At 36.8% G+C, this 25,242-nt stretch overlaps 1 protein-coding gene across 2 annotated transcripts in view; it reads right to left on the bottom strand.

The window, feature by feature from the left end:
* Positions 1-25,242, bottom strand: part of WDR79 (Telomerase Cajal body protein 1 homolog) — a 68,230-nt gene that overhangs the window by 6,469 nt on the left and 36,519 nt on the right. Inside the window, exons 6-9 of one of the 2 annotated variants that reach the window (XM_081769041.1) lie at positions 24,865-24,969; positions 10,028-10,143; positions 8,540-8,666; positions 1,617-1,740 (exon numbers count right to left, since the gene is read on the bottom strand). In XM_081769041.1, coding sequence (XP_081625167.1) covers positions 1,617-1,740; positions 8,540-8,666; positions 10,028-10,143; positions 24,865-24,969 — 472 coding nt within the window. The remainder of the gene's footprint in view (positions 1-1,616; positions 1,741-8,539; positions 8,667-10,027; positions 10,144-24,864; positions 24,970-25,242) is intronic. The other variant, XR_014132730.1, reaches the window with a different exon arrangement.

Here is a 25,242-nt window from a genome sequence, read left to right as displayed (position 1 = left end):
AACATTTTGAGCGTCAGTATTTTTTGCACATTGGTTTACACACAAAGAATTTACTCAACCAATACATCTACCGGAATCGTAGCTTTTCTTCCGAAGTCTCGGCACGGTGGCTCAGTGACAGAACGTTCATTTCTGGTGCGAGGGTGTCCCTGGTTCGTCTCAGTCCATGAAAGTTTGGATGAACAACATCGTGTCTGTGAGTTTTCTCGGAGATACGTTTTTTCCTACTTCCATTCCATGAACTCTTTCATACTGATTACCTTTCATTAATCATCCGTCTCCACTAGCCTAAAATTTATCACCGTGAGATGTTAAAGATTTTGTTCCACTTCAGCTTTTCCTTCGAGTGTACTAGGGCAAATAGATTAATCATATGTGTAACTCTCCTTTTTTCAAATTCTAATAGTATTCTTCTACATTTAACAATGTACTATGATTTTTTAATCGTCGAAATATTGTACTTTGTTTTTGTTTTTTCCACATTCAACGTTTTGATAACATACCCAATGAATTCTTCAATTTCTTTGAGTTGTTACTCTTGCGTCTTTCCTAGACCATATCCAATTAAATATTAATGGAATATACCACTAAAAATAATGAACATTCTCTTTTACCCGACTTCCATCTTTTTGTCCATTTTTCCCGACAAATTTTCGGCTGGCCATGGCTCTGACAGAAAACACTGCTTCACTCACCTTTTTGCCTCCATTATTTTATCCGTGTTGTTTAGAAACACCCTGTATACTAACCATCCAATATTAAAATTTCAACATTTTGAGGAGAGTAAGTAGCCGTTCGAATTCCATGGTTATGCCCCTATATGAAGTGAAAATTAAAACTTTTTGCCATGAAGAACTTAAACCGACCAGATGATTGGAAAAACGTAATGAGCAAACCGGAAGTCCCACACCTATTAATGCTTTTCTTAACAAGAGCTCGCCACTTTTCAATGCAAGTATATTCCAAACTGTCTTCAAATACTTAGTCAAACCGTTAAAAGCGTCAAAGATAAGCGATGCACCATATAAATATTTGTGCTTTATTGAAAAAACTTCAACTGAAACAAAATCATGGGATAAAATTAACGACTAGCTTCACGAATTTAGGTAATTTCAACAAGCGCTAACCAGTTAAAGCATTGTTAAGTTTATTTTGAAGCTAATTTCAAATACAGGCATATAAGGGCCTATTTTATAATAAACACTCATTCTCAGGAATACAGTACAGTAGACTTTCCTTAATTCGGAAGACATTACAGAAAGTTGTGTCGGATTACCGAAATCATCGGCTTACAGAAAGATTGTACAGTATACTCCCTAATCCGACAGATGCTAGAGAAGGTTGTGTCGGATTAATGGAAAGTTGTACAGTAGACTCTTCGTTAATCCCTAGATACCGTGAGGCCAGTAACACGTTCCTCTTTCACGCTCGCAGAGTCCAAGAGAAATCGGCGAATTACTGGACGGACCACAGTGGAAGAAAGGATTAAAGTAAGTCTACCGTACAGCTGTCAGTAAATCTTCAATGTTCAACATATTTGAATCTTAATTGTAGCATGATACACAAAAGTAAGGTGAGTATCTTATCTACCTCTTTACTGTATGTGAATACAATACCTTAATCCATTTGTACAATCACTGTGAGCCTGAAAACTTGTAATCGGTTGTAATAGTTGCTCTTCCTTATCACTTCTGGGTGAACTTAATGTATCCCATACTGTAACATCTCCCGAGCTATTTCCTACGAAAAAGAAAAACGAAACAGGAATTAAGTACGCTGTTTTACACTCAGTATTATTGTGGATATTCTCACTGTCAGCACCTGAAAAATGGTTCAAAAATGGTACCTGCATTACGAGGTACACTATGCTTTCTTCCCTTCTTAATTATTATCATTATTTTACGATTTACTTCGTTCCTCTTCTTTTTCCTGAAGCTACTGTCAATGTCACAAACACTTAGTGGACTATGATGGATACAAAACACGATTTTACAGAAAAGCAGATATCACCACTGTTCAATAGCAAATGAGCAGAACTTCACTTGAGGTTGTCCTATCAATATGTTCCTTTGGTAAACATCGACGTCTAGAAATATGTTTAACTCTAAAAGACACTACACTGTGCACTGTTCGTGATGTATCCTACATACAGGGTTCATTATGAAAGTTCTGATTGTTATAAATCGTTAAAATTCCTCAAAATACGCTCCTTCTGCATCGATACACTTCTGGAGACATGTTTTCCACGCCTGGAAAGCATTTTTAAAGTCCTCGGCTAGAATGGCTTTTAAAAACCTTGTAACATGGGCTTGTATGTTCTGCACGGAGTACCAATGTTTTCCTTTGAGGTGTCTCTTCAAACGGGGAAACAAAAAAAAAAAAAAAAAAATCACTAGGAGCCAGGTCAGGACTATAGGAAGGGTGGGGGACCACTGGGGTTCTGCTCCGGGCCAGGAAGTCGACGACGGTAAAGGCGGTGTGACTTCGTGCATTGTTGTGGTGGAGTTTCATTGAGTCTTTGATGTCACTTCGAACGCGGGCGACCCTGCGTTTCAGTCTCTTGAGCACTTCTAGATAAAATCCTGCGTTGACAGGTTGTCCTGGTGGCACAAACTCGAAATGGATGATTCCTCGAACGTCGAAGAAGACAATGAGCATGGTTTTGATTCGGGATTTGCTCATGCGCGCCTTTTTGGGGCGGGGGGAGGATGAGGTGTGCCACTCCGCACTCTGCATTTTGGATTCTGGATCGTATTCGAACATCCAGGATTCGTTTCCAGTTACGAGGGTTACGACCGAGTCTAAAAAGTCCGGATCACTTTCACACAATGCCAACAACTCCTTGCAACGCAAAACTCAAAGTTCTTTTTGTTCGTTCGTCAACACCTTCCGCACAAGCTTCGCACAGACCTTTCGCATTTGCAGGTCCTCGGTCATTATCCAATGTACCGCAAATGTTGACATGTTTAGGGTGTCCGCGATTTGTTGAATGCTCACACGCCGGTCTGAGCGCAACACTTCACGCACACGGTTAACGTTTTCGTCGGTCCTGGCCGTTGTTGGGCGTCCAGAACGGGGCTCGTCGGCGACCTCCTCCCAACTCTCCTTGAACGACTTGTGCCATTTTCCGACCTGGGATCTTGACAAACACTCCTGCTTGTAGGCCTCTTTCAGCATCTGGTAAGTTTCCGTAGCATTCTTACCCAACTTGACGCAAAATTTTATAGCGTAGCGTTGTTCGAGCGAACCCCCCATCGCGCCGTGTTACAACTTGTAAAAACGTGCTTCACGCGGATCGACATCCACACGCTGTCACTGCTCGCAGCAGACTGACTCTGGGCGCGTTTGGAAGGACAGACCACCCACTACTTTTTTCCGCGCCGGCAGCACGCGCTGCGGTGGATTGTTGAGTCAGGGTAGCATCATGCTCATTACTTTCATAATGAACCCTGTACTATGCAGCATATAACAAGCTATAAGTTGAAAACAATTAAAGATATGGTACAAATAATTGCATCAGTGCATTTCTGAGAAAAACTTCCCATGGGTTTCATACTGCATACACCTTGTATTCTCATTTGATGAATTTACGCTTAATCAATACAGCACAAACACTCAGTGGCATACACCAAAGGTACATTATCAAAGATAAGTACCAAATAGAAGCCAAATGGTTTCAGTCATGTGTTATCGAATTTATGGATCCTGTAGCAGTGGCTCTACATTTTTATTCATCCCCGTAGCAAACTTTAGTCGACTGTAGTGAACTCGTATAAAGTTACAGAAAAACGAATGTTACCGATAATTTTAGTGCCCCTGAATCAGTGAAAGATCAAATGTTCACTCCTATTTGATTGAACGATATATAAAGCTGTTCTTGTGAACAGTAACTGTTGTTTTTAATACTAAAGCATTTTGGAATGGGGGACAATAATAAGCAGCCATGAAAAGCCATCACCAAATTACCATCTTGACTGTATATCAATGTTGCAGATTATGATCGGTTTTATTTCCACCTTCGGTGTGAACTCTGATTAATTACTACTTGTGATCAGTTCATCCATGAATACCGTAATATTGTGTAGGTGTGTCATTATGTATGAGTTTGCAATCTTTCACGGAGGGAAGTCTTTTAGTGTCCAGCTACTTGGCCGGTTTGTACTAATAGCTGCAGGTGTCCTGGGGGTATCGCGAGCAACTGTGTCAGAACTTCATTCCAGCATACAGTGGGAATTGTTAAACACAACAGTGTGCGAAGAACGAAACTTTCTCATAGGGACAGGAGGTTGTTTTATCGGATTATCATCGCAAAGAGGGCCACGGAAATGACTAGAGAAACCAACTTCCACTCAAAGAATCGTGTTTCCACTAAGTGTGGTGGGTGAGAACTTTACAAAAGTATTAATGAGGAGTTGCTATGCCAGGCTTCTCGTAACACCGAGAATTTCATAGCACAGTGGCACAAACTGGACTGCTAATGAATGGAAACATGTAAAGGGTCATATAAATCAATCTTTACTTTACTCTCTTTCAAAGGAGGGGTGTACGCTTGGCAAGTATAATCAAAATCTACAATCCACATTGTCTCTTCGAACTGTAAAGCATGGAAGAGGTTTTGTCATGTTGTGGACGGCAATACAGTGTACTGGTATTCTGCAGGTACCATTGCTATCGTGCATGGGAGAATGATTGGTATACCTTAAGAGTTCATTTTGGAGGACTAACACGCCCATATGAAATGTATTCAAGGTACTTCCAAGTGTTGTCTGAGGAGTATCAACACAAACTATCACATCTCAATTGGGTTCCATAATCACTAGATTTAAACATAACTGAGCCATTGTGATCCATTTTGGAAAACAGAGCCAGGTCCTCTTCCCTTAACAATATCACAATATCACCTTTCAAGGAAATGGATCAGGTTTTCCATGAAGAGTGGTGAATACGATCGAAAATCTTTATACTGCCATTGCTAAATGGTGCAAGCCATGGGATGCCAAAGGCGTTTCTCTTAGCGATGAAATGCTCGTTCTTCGTACGAGGAAAATAGATTTATAGAAAATATTTGAAAGCATTTCTTCCGTTAGGATACGCATTTTAATAAAGGTGTATTATAAAATCCCACAATATACTCTATCTTTGGTATAAATTTTGATCCACCCTACTTCTTTAGGATACGCCCGTTAATCAATGTGTCATGATAAAAACCCTTGAGCGAGTGTATAAACTATGTTTCAAAATTAATTTCAAATGGGTAAGTTGAAAACGCTGAAACATGTATTCTCTTATTTTTATTTACAATTTTGTATATCAAATTCCACATCTTCAACTTAAGCAAATCCTCACATTGGGCAATTTCTCACTAAAGAAAGAGAAATTTGGATATTACAGAAGTGACACCCTTTACCCCATTAGAAGCGGTATTTTCGAAAACGCTGAAAAACATATTCTCCTATTTTTACTTATCTCCAACTTAAGCTAATCCCCATATTCGGCAATTTCTGAATAAAAAGAGAAATTTCAATATTATTCAAATTGTTCCCTCTCCCCCTCCAGAAGTTGTATTTACAGTTATACTGCAATACATGTTTTTTTTTTTTTTTTTTTTTTTTAAATCTATTAAAATCTGTAAGTACTACACTTCATGTCTCAACCATAAGGGATTTCGAGATATACTAGCTTATAGCAACTGCAACCTCCTACCCTTTTTTTCTTCCCACTTCTTTCTTCGCTTTTACGTGAAATATTTAAAGATGTACAAACATGTCTTTAATTATTTTAAATGAAATGTCTCAGTACCCAAATTCATGACTCTAACATTATGGAATTTCAAGATATGATCATCTTACTATAAGAATTGCAGCACCCATTTTTTTTCTCCCCTTCTAGGAGAAATAGCAAAAGGTGCTGCAACAGGTTTTCAGTTATTTTTATATATAGAAGAAAAAGTACTAAGTGACTGACTGACTGATAAACACAGACCAAACTGCTTAAGCTAGAAACTTGAAATTCGGAAAAGTACATATGTCTTTAATTATTTCAAGTTAAATAGCAAAATACCAAATTTCATGTCTCGAACCACCACTACAAAGGATTTTGAGATATGGTCATGTTATTACAACAATTGCAACCCATATCATCTTTTGTTCCCATCTTTTTCTCTTTCCTTCTGGATGAAATATCAAAGTACGCTGAAACACGTCTTTAATTATTTTAAATGAGAAGTCTACGTACCAAATTTTATGTCTCTAACCTTAAGGAATTTCGAGATATGGCTATTTTTATTATAACAATTGGAATTCCCACCCTTTTTTCTTTCATTCTAAGAGAAATATCAAAAAGTGTTGAAATATGTCTTCAGTTATTTTAAAGGAAAAATCTAAGTACCAAATTTCATGTCTCTAATTTATTAAAGCCCAAACGATTTTCCCAATGCTGATAAAAGTTTAATAACCTGAGGATTCATCCTGAACTCTCTAACTAGCTCTTGCATTTATGAGTTTTAAAAACCAATGCTTAAATTAACACTAATATACATTACAAGTACACTAGTATACAATATATCATACAAGTATAAAAGTACAATCATGCTTTGCAATACACATTGTATATATCAAAAAATAATATTTTGTGGATAATGATCCAAGATCTTAACACTGCGTAAAAAGAAAACTTCGGCAATAGAACTTCGGCGGAAAAAGTAAACTTCGGTACTTCTCGGATTGAACCAGATTCGTGACGCAATTCCAACAATAATGTGAGTAAAGTTAAATTTAAACAAACTCAACTCTCACTATAAAATTTCAGGGATTTCGAGATATGGTCTCTTATTAGAACAGTTGCAATCTCCATTCTTTTTACTTCCCTTCTAGGAAAAACATCAAAAGGTGCTGAAACAAGTTCATAGCTATTTTGATGAAAAGCCTAAATACCACATTTAACGCTTCTAATTTTTGTTTCCAATGGTATTCCCGGTGTACGGTATCGATACACTCCTTTAACTTGCCTTCTTCTTTTATTCCATTCTTGTACTTACATACAATAATTTTATGATTTATACATTATAATCAGGGCTTGAAAAATCCACTCGCCTGCTCGCCACTGGCGAGTACTTTTTTACATTTGGCGAGTAAAGTCCGATCAATTTATTTGTATAAACAATGTGACTGCAAAATGGTCTGGCTAGTAGATTTTTTGGCTGGCTAGTACTTGCAAGCCTTGATTATAATACACATATAAACACTATACACACAACGTACCAAATTGAAATGGTTTTTAAAACGCATTTACACAGATTTACATAACCGTGTTAAATAGAATTGACGGCCAGTAATATAAAATCTATGGTCATTTAAAATAGCGAATTAATACAAAAAATCAACATAATAAAACAAGTAAACGTAGTCACTACATCAAAATACGTACACAATATTATTTCTTTTAAAACTCCCTCAAATGGCCATGCAATTCCTATTTTCTTTTCCCAATTTATCAACTATAATATCAACTATATTTAATAAGACGCTATATTATATCATAGTGAAATGTATACATATTATGCCAAACCTTTTATATTTACTGATAAAGTAGGACAACAATGGCGTCAAGGTAGGAGATGTTGGGCGCGTTACTCGTTGCAAGTTTTGTCTTTTGTTCTCAAAACGCATATCTAGTACTACGTGTAGAGTGTTCTGATGCTGAACAAGTTTACGATAAAGAAAAAGGGTAAGTAACATGTGTAATCGGTTGGCAAATCAGCGCACATTTTCGTTTTGTCATTTGAGTTGTATGAATAAAGATGAAAAGTCTCGAGCTGTCTGGAATGGCAACTAATAGGCATCGCTGTAGAATAGCAAATTCACGGTACGTATTTGATCAATACAGATGTCAGAAAAGCTGCAGTGGAGACCAACCTTCCCCAAATTATATTTTTCTATACGTTAAGGTTTGTATATTAACATACATCAAAGGGAGATAACTATTTTATTATTTATATACATGAAGTTTCCTATTTTTCTACAAACTAAACTAATTGTAGGGAAATGTGGTTCTTTGCTAATACAAATCTACAAAAATCTAGAGTCGGGCAATTAGAACCATTTATTAGGCCATTCTTTCCAATGTTCTAAAAATGAAAATACATTTTCAACACAATTCTCTATACTTAGGACTAGATATAAAATGTACTTCTTAACAATGTTTACACTTAAATAATGTTTGACCAGCATATCGGTCAACGGCTTGCTCAACTACTGTATCTTGATCATAAAGAATGATCAATTGTGAATATGACAAGTTGTATTTTATTCGAATATGATAATATATAAGATAGATTTTACGGTTTTTGTGAAACACCAAAATTTACCCAAATAGGACGTGTCTAGGGTTAGACAAATTTCCGACCGTGTGTATAAATACAAGAATATCCTTTCTTTTTTTTCGTTCATCTTATAATAATAATAATAATAATAATAATAATAATAATAATAATAATAATAATAATAATAATAATAATAATAACTGGTGAAGACATACTCACCAGATACAAGATACCGCCCGTCTGAAGTGATATCAAAGTATATTCTTTGATTGGTTTCCACCGTTCTTTCCATTACGTACAGGATTTGACCAGGGTGTCTTATATCCCAGCACAGTATTTCCTTATCCTTGAAAGATAAACATTTTGGTACGATCGATTTATTATCGGTATACGTAATGTACTACTTTCCTAAATATACGTATAACATACACAATAAATTTCTACGAAAAACAATTCAGTGAACATTAAAAAAATCTACAAATTCTCAACATTTGTGTCAAAATCTTAGTCTTACAAAGAAAAAAAAAAGTGTGATATTTTTTAAGCCCGAAAACTATCCTCATCACATTTTTTTCTGAATTTCACCCAGTTACGAGATATAAATTCTAAACAATGCAACTTTAAGTGGCCAAGTACGACAGTATATTGTAACTTCACCAAAACGGCACGTTTCTTCTATTAGCAGCTAAAATAGTTATAAGTTCGCAAGATTAAAAAAAAAATTATGTTTCTTCAGGTATCGCACCACGAAATTGTTGTGTTATCAAGTTGTTAAAATGTTTCAGTGTAAAATGGCCTAGTGCTGTATCTGAAACCTGTTATAACTAAATAAATAATATAATCACAAATAAATATTTGAATGTATCACATGTACAGATATGTTATGACTTGCACATAAAACATATCTTTGTTATTTCATCGGTGTAACATTTGTTCCTCTTCCAAATATGTACTTTTATGGTTTTGTTTAGTTCAGATTTCTAAGAAAATTTTACTATTTTACAATACCGTAACTTACGAAGTTGTAAGGCGGAGCAACAAACCAGCGATGTTCTGATTATTTTTCTGTGAACACTATTCATAGACACGTACAAATGAAGAAAAACCTACGTTTGTTCTCTTATGGATAGAAAAGAAAAAGTTTTCGAAGTAGTTCTTATCATTAAAAACGTAAGCTGTCTGATAACTAAATATTCTTTTATAGTATTAAAAAACTGATCAGTTTATGAATTTCGCAACAAAATACAGCTGAGATTTGTGTACAACGAAAATTAGTTTCTAATATTTGCGTTTCATATCTTCTTTCTTTTCTCTAGAGTCCCTTTCCGCACGAAGGCTATATGAGACGTGAATCTAAAATTTAAAGAGGGATCCGAACTACATGAGCTTCCGCTGGAAATCGAACACGGGTCTCCAACACCGAGGACACACCTGCTAACCATATAGCCAGAGCTTAATGTTTAAAAAAAAAAAAAAAAAAATATCTTGCTCTTGACTATCGAAGAGCTGTCTAATCTTAAGAGGCGACTGAATAACAAAATTGAAATAAACAATCTTTAGCTCTTGATTTTTTCTTTTTTCTCTTTTTTTGGCTTTGTTATCTCATGTTTAGCATATTCTAAATCAACACAGTGAGATACGGAAATGTTATTAATATTTATATTGATAATTTATTTTCTGTTAAACACAAATTTCAAACAAGAATACCTTTCTTCCTCCGCTGTACAATTTAGTACCGTCTGGCGAGAACTTCATGTGAGTAATTCCTCCACTTTGTCCTTGTAGTACGCACAAATTTATTCCACCTGGCTCGCTATAGAGACCTGATAAAGAAAAAGTTACAAACCATAATAGATCCACAATACTAATCCTCAAGGTAAAAGCGCAATACTAAAATTATAACAATATACATATTTGAATAGAGAATAATATTGGTACATTTTACTTTGAAAAAAAGGAGTTAAGTACTTCATAGTTTACTTAAATTGGATATCGTTGCAGACATTTCTCTCAAAATTTCCTCAGTTACTCTACAAGACCAGTAAGGTATCTTACATAAAGGCGTTGTCTTTTCTACATATTTTTTTCTTTAAATAACAGTACTCACCAAGAAATGATCCACCATATGCATTATATACACTTGGAATTTTACAAACAGTGTAGTAACGAAGAGAATTTTCACTGAAGAAAGTCAAATGTACTTGAGCAATAAATGGCAATAAACTAGTATATCTTTCATGTACACTCCTATATATAGACATTCCCACGGGTAATTTTCATCGTATAAAGAAGGGATACAATATCTTCGAAATGAGGATCCTCTGCTCCCTCGTCCACTGGTAATTCGCACACTGTATACTTGAAGTAATATGTTATTAATTTAAGCAATCTACAAGTTTTCACATATATAGAACATATTTGCTTTGTGAATATACTTAAATAATGGAAGCTACACAATTATTTAATACATAGTTGCGCGAAGACCACTACCATGATTACAATGATTTCATATTTACCAACATACGTTAAACAAAAGATTTGTTTATTTCAGCCTTTCACAACTACATGGGTTAGTCATTGGATTTATAATATTGGCATACGTGCATAATCTACAGCGTATACAAGGGTATACCAAGAAGGTTCCAGTCTAGCTCTATTGACAAAAAGTACATTACGTATTTAAGTTTAAAAAGTATCTGTTATTCTTTCACCTTATATTACTCTATGTCTTAATTTTTAAAATAATTAAGCCGTTTCCTCTAATACAACATATATTTAACTTCTACCTAAAGACATGAAGATTTCGCATCAATCACCAATTTACAATCTTAACTTAATAATCATGATAAACAACCTATGCTTCTTCTTTTTTCCTCTTTTAAGGCATGTGCACGGAAATCTAACCATTTCCGCCCTCAACATCCTCCTCCCCTTCAACTATTGTTCATATCCCCATCTATCCGGCGGCTTACGTATTCTTTCTGATCATCTCCTGTATTCTGTACTACTAGCCTCTGTTTGCTGTGTTATACATCTCCTTGTTTCACTTTCACCATTGGCCCCATTCAAATAACTGTTTTCCAACCGACGGTCTGCTCCTAACTTCCCAGTAACTTTATACTAGGGACTTTTTAATTTCATCTCACTCTTATTCCCGGAGTTCACTGTTTCCTTATTCTCCATACTGTCATTCAAATCACTAATTCTTACTTGGTGTTTATGACACTTGCGGATGGTACCGTTCACTAGCATTTCTAAAATGTTATTACCTAAGTGCCGTACAAAACGTCCTTTAATAAATTTAATCACGTCTCCTCTATAATTCTTTACCCATACAAACATGCCCTCCTTCCAAGTTAGTTCCACTCGTTTCGAACCAATCTTTGTTTCAGCCTGATTATTGAATACTGCCGGAGTAACATTATACCATGTGTGTGGTTTAAAAGATAACACCACGGAAGCTGGTGAAGTATTGATAATTTTCAACGGTGTGTGTAAAAGAGCATATTTAATCTCCTTTAACCATCTAACTATGCATTGAAAACTAATATGATACCCATTCTGTACATATCTCTTCTTTATTAACTTTTTGAAAGTTTGCACCGCCCTCTCAGCGCTACCATTACTCTCTGGGGAATATGGTGGTGTAGATACTAATCTAATACCTCTCTTCCTGCAATACTCTTGAAACTCATAACTTCTAAAAGGCGGCCCACTGTGGGGCGAAAACGCAAAAAGCTGGCCAAAATATGATAACTATATTCAAATTGAATGAAATTTAGTATTAAGGCGTTATTGAGGTTGCTGATTACGATTCTGCAACTAAAGTTGAAAAAACAAAATGGCGGGTCCAAAATGGCGGAATAAAATTTGCAAAAGTCGAAAAAGTCGTAGAAATGTTCTCAAAAGTGGCTATAAAGGGGTTATTGAGGTTGCTGATTACGATTCTGCAACTAAAGTTGAAAAAACAAAATGGCGGAATAAAAAGAATGTCAACATATTTCGTAATTTTCACAATGTATCTTTAACAACATTCACTTTTTTCACATATTTTGATGAACAATTACTTGTTGCTTACGTTCTTATTTATTAGAAATGTATTATTACTGAAATGACACAAATTATTGGTATTTGATTCGGTTATGATAACTGCAACGGCTTGTCACTGTAACATTAAATGAACAATAATTAACATCAACACGCTTCGTAATTGGCACGTTTTGGCAGCTACGTTTTTGTCGATAGCATTAATTAATATTCAGACTACCATTCTACGAAATATGAACGTGGTGCACGAGGGTGCACATAATGTTTTCAACGCTTTAAGTTAATAAAATATATAAACAATGTGAAAATTTTTCCTGACTTGCGATTCAAATTATAAATTATTACATCATTATTATTAGTTTTTCACTTCATACACTTATTCTACTTACCAGTGCGATATATGAAAACTTTACAGATTTAAAAACTATGAACGCCTTCGAAAGTTACAACCGTTTCTACGGACGCGTCACAATTCTTCTATTGTTCTCTACGCATTTGACATGCTGAAGGATCTACTTAAGAGTGGCTCAGGTAGTCGTAATAAAGTAAAAACCCTATTCTATTTATGGACTCTAGCCAAATACATAAAAAAATTCCTATATTATTAACTTTCGTTTTTTTTTTTTTTTTTTTTTTTTTTTTTTTTTTTTTTTTTTTTTTTTTACTTTTGGCCAGCTTTTTGCGTTTTCGCCCCACTGTGCGGCCCATTGTCAGTAACTATCGTTCCAGGAAATCCTACTAATTCAAATAACTCTTCTAAACAATTTAATGTTGTGTAAGTGTTCGTAGAATCTACCTTCCAAACTTTGACCCAGTGTGAGTAGGTATCCACCATTATTAGAAAAAGGAACCCAAACAACTGACAATGATCTACATGTATTCTACCAAAAGGTTTTTCCGCATTTGGCCAAGAACAATAATTATTTCTAGGTGAACTATTAGCCATAGCTGCACAAACTTCACAACTTTTTACATAATTGCGCAATTCATTGTTCATATCAGGCCACCATACTTCATCATTCGCCAGTTTCACTGTGGCATACTCTCCCAGATGATCTCTGTGTAATCTTTCCTTATATAGTACTCTCAACTTTCGAGGAATCACTATTTTTCCTTTCCAAAATAAACAGTTTCCATATAATTCCAATTGAAATCTTCTTCTGTACATCTCCTGATATTCCTTATAATCAAAACAAGGTGGCAATCTCTTGGGCCATCCCTGTAACATCCACTCTTTAATCTTCAGTATCACATGATCTTTTTTAGACTCTTCTTCTATCTCTGTTTTATCTAAAGTTGTAGATGAAATTTCACTGATGTAATCCGGAGCTATTCGATCTTCCTCTGTAGGAACATCCAAGGGAAATCTTGACAAAAAATCAGCCACCTTGACTGACTTACTATGCACAATATCGTAATCGTAATTAGCTAATAGTAAGAACCATCTTTGCATTCTTGGAGAAGCTCCATCAGGTGGGGCTTTCAATCCAAAAATCCACTTCACTGGTTGAGAGTCTGTGATAATCTTGAAGATTATACCAAACAAAAATTTATGGAATTTACGCACTGCAAATACCACTGCTAACGCCTCTCTTTCGAACTGCGAATATTTTTTCTCTGCTTCCGATAAAGTTGCTGAGGCACAAGATACTGTTTTAAACTGACCGTCTACTTCATTGTGCAGCACTGCCCCTTCTCTATCTGGGGAGGCATCTGTCATCAATACCACCTTTGCCGTTTCATCGAAAGGATGTAAAATTCTGGCTTTCTGCAGCATGTGTTTTGCTAAAAGAAACTCTGTCTCCTGCTTGCTAGTCCATTCCCACCTAACACTTTTTTTTAATAACTTGTATAATTCCGGAATGCATGATAGTAATAAAGGTACGTGTCGATGATAGAAGTTTAGCATACCTAGGAAGGAATGTAACTGAGTTATATTTTTAGGAGATGGCGTATCCAGTATAGGTTGTAACTTGTCTTTTGCAGGCAGAATACCTTTCTGAGAAATATCATATCCTAAATATGTTATGGAATCAACGAAGAAAATACTTTTCTCTTTGTTTACCTGTATGTCTAATTCCTGAATTTATTTAAGACCTGTACTGTTCTTTGATAACATTGTTTTACTGTAATTCCCCAGATAAGCACATCATCAAGATAACAAGCTACTCCATCCAAACCTTGTATGACATTATCCAAAAAGGTAACCTATGTTGCAAGTATAAACCCCATGGTGTGTTAATTACCAAATATTTCTGTGAATCTTCCTGTACTTCCAGTTGTAAGTAAGCTTGCTTCAGATCTAACAATACAAAGCACTTTGCATATGACAATTTATTGAGCAAATCTTGTATTTTAGGAAGAGGATAACTAACCTTTTCTGTCACTAAATTTAGTGTACGTTTAAAATCTAAACATAACCTTACAGCTCCATTTTTTTTTTTTTTTTTTTTTTTTTTTTTTTTTTTTTTTAACGATTACCATTGGAGTAGCCCAATCAGCTTGTGAAATCTTCTTTAAAACTCCAGCCTTACATAAATTATCTAATTCCTTTTTAACTTGTTCCTGCAGTGAATACGGTATGCCATACGCTTTCCTAAATATAGGCGTGACACCTTGTCGCAAAGGAATAGACATTTTAAAATCTTTAATTGGGACATTAATAGATCCATTAAAAACTTCACTAAACTGTTGCATAATCTGATCCTGTAAAACATTTACCGACTGACTTCCAGCAACTTCCATCTGTTGCAATTCTTCAGTACTATATAACATTAAGTCCAACTGATTTCTCCACTGCGGAACCAAAGCATCCAACCAACTTCTCCCTAATATAGGATAGAACTCTTCTTGCTTAACGACTATTAAGGATAAGCTTTCATTGTGTTCTAGATGCTGTACCTTGACTGTACATTTACCTAATGTGTTAATAGGAGAGCCATCAGCATTATTAAGTCGTCCTTGAAACGGCTCTATCAGTATCCCTTTTAGTAACGGTGAAGTATACCCAACAGCTGAAACGGCTGCCCCTGTATCCAGCACAAATTTTATTATCTGATCGTTGCATTTTAAATTAACATATAATGGTTCTTTGAGCATTGTCATTATTAGTACTTAGGCCTATATAAAAAATACTGCACTTAGCTTTGAAATACCGACTGTGCCATTTGTTATTCTTTCACCTTATATTACTCTATGTCTTAATTTTTAAAATAATTAAGCCGTTTCCTCTAATACAACATATATTTAATTTCTACCTAAAGACATGAAGATTTCGCATCAATCACCAATTTACAATCTTAACTTAATAATCATGATAAACAATCTATGCTTCTTCTTTTTTCCTCTTTTAAGGCATGTGCACGGAAATCTAACCATTTCCGCCCTCAACAGTATCTCATTCAAAATAGTCACCTTACGCAGGAATGCACCAGTCCCACTGTTTCTTCCGCTGCTGGAAGCCAAGTCATTTTATGTAAGCAAATCAGTAAGCTTGTACGATCCGCGCTGAATTTCGGCAATAGTGTGAGAACGTCTACCTTTCAGCTTCGTCTTAATCGTAGGAAAAAGAAAAAAATAGGCAGGTTCTAAGTCTGTGAGTAGAGTGGATGCGAAAGCGATATGTTCTGATTGACAAGAAATTCACAAACAAAGAGTGCTCAGTGGAAGGATACACTAACATCGTGGAGAATCCAATTCTTCGTGCGCTACAGATTCAGTCTCTTTCGTTGAGTGTTCTCTCTTAAACGCCGCAATAAAATCTTGTACTGATGATCTGACCCTGGAGGACAAATCCACAATGAAAAATGCAGCGAATATCGAGAAACACAATGGTCACGATCTACCTTAAGGTGAGGCTCATTATTGTCTTCTTCGGTCGTGGAGATGCGCTCTTTCATTGCAACAACTGCCGCTTTGTCTCAGGGACGTACCAACAGACCTAAGACTCTCCACCGATGGTCATCCTGGACGTGAAGGATAGAATATTCGAGCCACGCTTACTGAGATTTTGACACAACACATCCTTATGTTGCTTTTGCTCATGGATCCGCAGTCGGATGACAAACCTGGCAGCGACGAAAGGTTAGGACCGTACGACACACCAACAATATCTGTAATCCGATTTGCAGCAACACCATAAAAGAGCCGGAATTCCCGTTTATTTAATTGGGTGTTTAGTTTCACTTTTTACGCCTTCAATGTATACACAGGGTGGACTATTTACCTTCAAACGCCCTTGTAACTTTTAAACTAACAGATAAAAAACGCTGAAATTTTGTACCATGCAAATATCTGCAAGAGAATATTGCTTGACTTATCCTGCAATAATACCGGAGTAACAGTGTTGCCAACCAACTATACAGTTGAGTTTTTTAAATAGCAATACATCAGGTTATTACAATTATCAAATCTACATATTCAACAAAAACATAAAATACCACATTTATTGTTCAATGTTGCAAACTAAGGATGCTGCACGAACATCAAAAAACGACCAAACTTTGAAAGTCTCACAGTAATAACGTGAGACAGATGGAACAATGAATAACTTTACAAGACTTTCGTGTCGAACACTATAATCCTGATATAATGTACTTTCAAAAATATGAGCCAGGTTACAACGGATTAAAAATCTATTTTCAAAAGCACTGTTTCGAAATTATGCCTTTCGAAAAAGGTTGATAAATATTCTTCATTACGTTCGTATTTTCACTTTATCAACTTAAAGTTTTTACACCATGAATCCTGTAACAACAACAACCCAGATCTAACACTTGGGTGAAATAGTGCTGTCCACGAGTTACATTTTTTACGAAATTTAATTTAAGAACTTTGTACTAGAAAGGGAAAATGTCGAAAGTGTTAAAATGGCGAAAATGAAGCGTCGAATGAAAAGGTTGAATACAGAAAGAGCTTGTGGACCTTTCTGCATTCAACTTTTAATTCAACGTTTCATTTCGCCATTATAACACTTTCATCATTTGTTCTTTCTATGTACAAAATACTTCGAGAGTTCGTAAATTAAATTCCAAAAAAGGCAATTTTTCAGTTCTTTGTAACTTGGTTTTTATTTATTCGAAATACCTCATATTATGATCGTAGTAGCCGACATAAACTTTGGATATGCGTTGTTCCGTCCATCTCACTTGAGTTTATATTATCAAGAGGCCTTCAAAATTTGGACGTTTGTAATACAGTGCCGTCCTTACTTTGCAACACTGATCAATAAGTAAGGAATTATTTGTTCTCGCTTAATGTGTAGTGTCATTTGAAAACACAAAACTTTATGTTGGGTTGGCAACACTGCTAATACGGCACAATATGTCAAATAATGTTCCCATGTCGATGTTTGCAAGGTGCAAAATTTCTGCGTAAGTTATAAAGACGTTTCAAGATAAATGACTCATCTAGTATATTATATATATATATAGTAAAAATAGGGCAGGAAAAGCCCCTTCCAAAGTTACAAGCTACCGAAAACGAAGGAAAATAGTCCTTATAGCTCGAGAACTATGGGACCTATCATAATCCAATCAAGGAATTACACAGGAACTAGTATACACCCTACCTAAATATCATGTTTCAGAAACCTGCGGTAAAGATGCATCGAATTTTATAGAGAAGTCGGAGTACAGAAGCTACCAATTGATGCATTCATGGTGAATGGCGGCCATCTTGGATCCAGGTTAATTTTTTCAAATAGGAAGGTAGGCATGTCACAACCAATTAACACTATCTTTTGTAGGGGAATGCAGTCCTGCAAGCAGAAATGCGTTATCATGTCCCGTTCCAAAGTTATGACGCCCCAAAGTCCCACCTACAGGATGTGCTCCACATGTTGCCCGTCCATTGCAACACAACACAACCGGAGTCTCTCAATCCAACCCTCCTGAACCAGTAACAACACAGCGGGGGTGATGCTAAAACAGGCGTCCTGAATACGTCCCTGTAGGTGTGCAACATCCCGAATCTTTTGATACACCAGGTGTTTTAAGTGTCCCCATAAAAAAATCCAAGGGAGTGAGGTCCAGCGACCGGGCTACCCACTCCACAGGTCCTCGGTAACCGATCCAACGTCCAGGAAAATGCAGATTCAAGCATTTCCGCACAGACAGCGCAGAGTGCGGTGGGGCACCATCTTGCTGAAAATATCGCGGCAAGGTGACATCGGAGCGGAGAAGCAACGGAAACACCAACTCCTGTAACATGTCCAGATATCAGACACCATTTAGGGTAGCAGGAATGAATATGGGTCCTATGACTGACGTGTTTGATATGCCACACCACACCATGATATAAGCAGGAGTAACCCTCTTGCAGGGATTGATCGCATGTGGGTTTGCATACGACCAATATCGCATGTTCTGGTGATTCACTGATTCACTTCCCCATCCAAATAAAAGTTTCCCTCGTCTGTGAAGAGAGCGCTCGCTGGGAAGTGCGGATCTCGGTCACATTGAGACAAAGCCGGTGCGGATCATCCTCTGAAAAGTTGTGGACAAGCTACAGCTTGAAGAGATGCCACTTGTTTATATGGAGAATCCTCATCACGGAAGCACGTGCTACGCCTGTGACCGTGGTCTGTCGGCAACATTACCAGTTACACTGAATTTCCTAATGAGGTAGCTAACGGTGCTGTGGCTTATTGCAGGTCTTTCAAGATGGCGCGCGTTGAAGTCCTGGGCAATCACACGACTGTTTCTTTCTCCAGACATTAGGATGATCTCAATTCTTTCCTGCTTCATCAGTGCCATCTCGCTGTACCTGGAACGAAAAGAAAACCTGTTAAATTTGGGGCGTCACGTCTTTCTTGCAGCGTTAGTGCCATGTCGCTCTCCCTGCAAGGAAACAGAAAACTGTCGACTTTGGGGCGTCATAACTTTGGAACGGGACATGATAACGCATTTCTGCTTGCGGGACTGCATTCCCATGCAAAATACAGTGTTAACTGATGTGTCACATGCCTACCTTCCTACTTGAAAAAATTAACCTGGATCCAAGATGGCGGTCATCAAGATGACCGCCATTCACCGCGCATGCATCAATCGGTAGCTCCTTTACCCAAGTCCGCCCTCCGCTAGTCAGATTTGCTTTAATCATGTTTGCTTCCAAAATAATTCACTGTACTAAGAACTATGGACCACCCTGTATAATTTGGTAATGTTTGTAGGATGTAGTTAATACTTGTTCTTGTTTAAGATTAAAAATACTCAAAGTATTTTAAGAGTTCAACAATCACTTATATCTTGAAATACGTAGTTGTTTCGTAAGAGCTAAGGACTGCAACAAAGAAAAAATAGATTAAATTCAGACCATTTATGTCCATGATACTAAAGAAATTCACCTACGTGCATCCAATTCGGCGTTTGAGAGTAACACAGTGGATGACTAATCAGTATTGTGCTAATTATTAGGAAGTTCGGACCAGTGTTTTTGTTCATAAGTTACTCAAAATAATTGCAACCTTCTTGATATATCGGATATTTAATTTTCAGAAAGTTATCTAACGAAATATTTTACAATATTTCATTTCAAATGTAGGCAGAGTTTATCTCGTCTTCTGCGATCTAATACAGAACGCTTGTGTGCCGCGAGCGTGCATGTCAATGTTCAGTGAGTCACTAAACATCAGTTCTGTGGCTTACAAAATCCGAAAAGGTCCTGAAAGATTTGCAGCCCAACCCAGGAGTGCAATTAGAATGATTAAATTATACAGTTTTAGAGAACATCTCTCTGTATGTACAAATATAAATTTTCATGCAAATTGTAAAATTTGTATTGTGTTTTTCAAGTCCCTGAAGTGATCATATGTGCCCGACTAGCGAATTTCACGAACGTTGAGATCACAGCTGTCATCTAATTTTTGTTCCACCAAGGACTCACCAAAGCAATTTCATGAGGAAACCAGTGAAACATTACGGAACTCTCCTCCGTCATATGCAATGGTGAACAAGTGGATGGCACAGTTTAAACGTAGTAATTTCTCAACACATACTGCTCCACGTGCAGGACGACCAAAAACAGTGACTGTCCCAGAAATCGTGGATGAAATAAATGACATTATTCTTGAAAATCGCAATATCACAGCGAAACGTGTGACACAGATTGTGGGCACTTCTCGGGAACGTGTCCGTAGCATAATTCATAATTACTTAGGCATTCGCAAGCTCTCGACAAAATGGGTTCCCAAAAATCCGTCAGTAGATTAGTAGCGTGAAAGAGTGAGAGTATTAAGGGAAGTAATCTTTTATTTTGACCCCAATGTCGACTAATTTCTGTCACGAATAGTAACCATGGACGAAACACGGTTGTACCACTACGATCCTGAAACAAAACAACAGTTAATGGAGTGGCAGCACTTGGGTTCCCATCGCCCAAAGAAGTACAAGAGACAGAAGTCGGCTGGGAAACTATTTGCAACATTCTTCTGGGATAAGGATGGAGTCGTACTCATAGACTCAAAGGTCAATCATTTAATGCAGAGTATTACTCTGCACTATTCACAAAACTAAAAGACAAATTGAAAGTGCAACGCAGCGGAAAATTAATAAAAAAATTTTTAAAAAATGTTCCTTCAGGACAAAGTCTTTGTCTATTGAGCACTGCAAAAACACAACTGACATTGCATAATCTAAGGTTTCCATGTCTAGATCATCCTCATTATTCCCTAGATCTAGCTCCGACGGACTATTACTTATTCCCAAACTAGAACAACACTTGAAAGGACGCCATTTTGGATCTGATAAGGAGGTGATTAATGCTACGAAACAGTGGTGCGAGGAAGCGTACTGAACTTCGGGAGGGAATATGTAGAGTAACTGTCAAATTTCATCATTCCACGCACACTCTTTTTGGCTTTGATTATACGAACTTTTTCAGATCAGTCCCTTGTATATCAAAAAATATTTCATCTTCTATTATTAGGTTGATGCGAATGAAATGTCAATATTGACATCTGGTAGGAAACTCACGTAAGCAACACAACAGTATCCAGCAAAGAGGCTGTGGTGGTATCCAGACAGTCAGGAAGTAGTGCGTTGATAAACACGGTCTTATGCAACTGCACCATGAAGAACATACAATTACGAGTGATTTTGTTTTACTAATTGAAACTTATAGACATTCTGCATAGTAAGCCACAAAATTCAGTGCATTTGGGTCAGGAATGACGAATGCACAATTTCTCGTACCATTCGCCGTTGACTTGTCAAAATTTCGTTCCGGTGACACAGCATTGCAAAATGATCCCCGTGGACACCAACCAATATCATGTTCGGATGAGCTCTTCAGCAACATCGTTAAAGCGGGCACTTGGACATATATTCGTTGCACTGCAAACGAGTTACGCATACAACTGTCGTTCAGGGGCTCCGTGTATAAGCAGTAAGGTGAGAACACTGGACTCGTGGGAACGCTGGAAACAAATCGCCGTCGGGAGGTATGCAATTGTGTGAATGTGACGAACAACCTGGAAAGTTTCCTGCACCGGCTTGTCACTTCAGATAAATAAATAAATAAATGTCTGTTATGACAATCGTAAACAATCGTCACGACAATGATTGGATAGTAGTCAACCTCCAGGTCGGTTTCCTAAACTACCTCTCCACCCACAGGACGTGTTGTCGCTGGTATGGTTATCTATAGTGGGAGTGATCTATTATGTCTTTCTCAGGGAAGATGAAACCATCAATGCAGATCCATGAAATATGCCGTAAACTTGTTTGTAAGCATCCAGCAATGGTCAATATACATGGTGTCGTCATGTTGCATGACAAGTCTGTTGCTCATACGGTGATATAGTTTCTCCAAGAATTGGCAGTATGAAACTCTAACTCATCTGTCACATTCAATCGATATCTCTACCACTGACTACCACTTCTTTCAACATCTCGGTCACTTCTTGAGAGGGAACTTTTCCTGATGATTGGGTGGAGCAACGTGCGGTTAAGGACTTCTTCCCATCGCAAACTCCAGACTTCTTTCACTACGGAATCCAATAATTGTTTCAGCGATGCCAAGAGTGTGTGCTAGAAGACCCTCACTATTTTCATTTACCGTTTACAGACTTAGGCCTCTGGAATTGACGCGACTGAAGTGGAAAATTCATTCGCACCAACCGAATATAAACGTTCTTCACTTGCCGTAAACATTCAGATTTAAACGCGTAAGATTTACGGGAGTAGAAAATCTTTTGATAAACCGAGCTCCCATTTGTCCTCCGTCCTTTCCCCGTGGCCACACCTTGCTGCTCTATAAGCTTCTATTAACATCGCAACTCTAGAAGTTAGTTTCCAGACGCAGCAATCTATTGTACAAGCACTTCAACAGGATTCAAACAGCTACATTTTAAATTATTTAGTTTACATACAATGCTATGAAGACCGCCGGAAAACTGTATTTTTCTGGTAATTCAGTGGTAATGTAACAGCTAGCGATTCAGAGATCTGGCTTCAATTCTCTGCCAGTTCAAAAATATTTGCTTTTAAATACATTTGTACTTTCTAACGACCAACTAAATTACAATCGTTAGCTCTTATGAAACAACTATGTATTTCAAGATAGAAGTAATTGTCGAACTGAAAGATATTTTAGTTGTTTTTACTCTTAAACAAGAAGCAGCTTGTAAATACACCTCCAAACATCACCAAATTACATTTTAATATCGAAATTTGACTCCACACCTAACTAACTAACTAACTCTATGGCCTATGGAACCCGGAGGTTCAGTGCCGCGTTCACAAAAGCTCTCCACTGACTTCTATCCTTAGCTAATTGGATCCAGTTTCTACTTTGTATTCCTATCTCTGCGAGATCCATCTTAATATTATCCTCCCATCTGCGCCTAGGTATTCCTAATGGTCGTTTTCCTATGGGTCTACCAGTCAAGACTTTGAAAGCGTTTCTACTTTCTTCCATTCTAGCTACATGACCCGCCCACCTAAGCCTCCTAGACTTGACGACCCTAACAATGTTGGGTAAACCGTATAAACTATGTAGTTCCTCGTTATGAAGCTTCCGTCATTTCCCATTCCCGTTCCTCTTGAGTCCGAATATTCGTCTCAGGATCTTGTTCTCAAATACTTTCAGTCTATGTTCTTCCCTCAGAGTAAGTGACCATGTTTCGCAACCATACAGGACAACAGGCATGATTATCGTTTTATATATTTTAAGCTTTAAATTCCTCGACAGAATTCGTGACGACGAGAGATTTTGAACCGAATAGTAATACGAATTCCCTGCTTTTAGTCGACATTTAATTTCTTCATGAATATGATTTTCGTCTGTTAATATTGATCCTACATATTTGAAAGTATCCACTTTATCAAAAGTATTATTTAATGTTTTAACGCATCCATAATTTGCCGTATTACGGTCCCAACGCACTTCCATGTATTTAGTTTTCTCTGCATTTACTACTAAACCCATGTCCCTGCAAGCGTTTAATAAGATATCTGCATTTCTTTCTATTGTTCTCCTATCATTCCCTATTAAATTTACATCATCAGCATGTACCATAACCTGGTGAATACCGTTCAACTCTAGGCCCTGGTTGCTATCTTTGATTTTCCTTATAGCGTATTCCAGAACAAACAATAATGGCGACAACGCATCTCCTTGTTTCAGGCCATTTTCGACGTGAAAGCTCGTAGACAAAAATTTTCCTACTCGGACTTTATTTTGGGATTCACTTAAACATACCTTAATTAATCTTCGGTATTCCAAGTTCTGTAAGAACGCTGTATAATGTTTCTCTCCTAACCGAGTCGTAGGCCTTTCTAAAATCAATAAATAGTTGATGTACCGGGGTATTGTATTCCCACTTCTTTTCGAGTATTTGTCGAATGGTAAATATTTGGTCGATAGTTGATCGATTTCGTCTAAATCCGCACTGATAATCTCCAATAATTTCATCTGCATGTGGGATCATTCTTGCTAATAGAATATTTGAAAGGATTTGACTCCACACCATTTTGAAAAACTTTCCTTTGATGTGAAGTTATGCTGTTCGTGGTTGTATATCTCCTGAACACAATATTTTGATTACTATATAAAGGGGGAAAGTGATATTAGTCATTTTTGATCATTAAAAGAAAAATGGAATGATTTTTAAAATGGCATTTGAATGAATAGTGTCATTTATGTCTAATTAGTGCTTAAAAGTCTCTTCCTGTGCCCAATTTTCTCTGTAAAATTCGATGTATCTTTACCGCAAGATTCTGAAACATAGATATTTACATACAGCATGCACTAGTTCCTGCGTAATCCCTTGATCCGATTACGATAGATCCCATAGTTCTTGAGCCATGAAACTTTAAAGATATTCTCCGTCGTTTTCGGCCGCTTGTAACTTTGGAGGGAGCAATTTTTTGCCTTACGTTTGCTAGACATCATGGCTATATTCGTTATCGTCATTATTTCAGAACCTGGTATATATTTAAAGCTAACTTCAATCAATTTTAGTTATCAATGCTAAATATAACTTTAAAAAAACTTACCTATTGATTTTAGATAGCTTGAAGCTGCATATATAGAAGGTATTGCTGGGTTAAATGTGATACATGAGATTATTCCTCTCTGATTGCCAACAAATGGATTCTTTGCTAAATAAAGAAATAAAAACATTTTATAAAATATACCTAAGTTCAGATTTTACGTATTATGTGAGGTTTCAAAAAGACTTTAAAACACATTTTCCAGCAGCATTAAGAAAATATTTTCTTATATAAACAATAGCCGGAAGAGATTCTTAGGTAATATCCAAAAATTGGAAATGCAATGACATTAATGATATACACTTTTACCATTAATATTTTTCTGACCAGAAAATAAAATATAGATTGTGAAGGGGTTCAAGGTCTAGAAAAAGAGAGAAC

The sequence above is a fragment of the Thermobia domestica genome, chromosome 8, assembly GCF_964235325.1.
Source record: "Thermobia domestica chromosome 8, izTheDome1.hap1.1, whole genome shotgun sequence".
NCBI lineage: Eukaryota > Metazoa > Arthropoda > Insecta > Zygentoma > Lepismatidae > Thermobia > Thermobia domestica.
The sequence above is the reverse complement of the archived record's forward strand: the minus strand, read 5'-3'. Positions and strand labels throughout refer to the sequence as shown.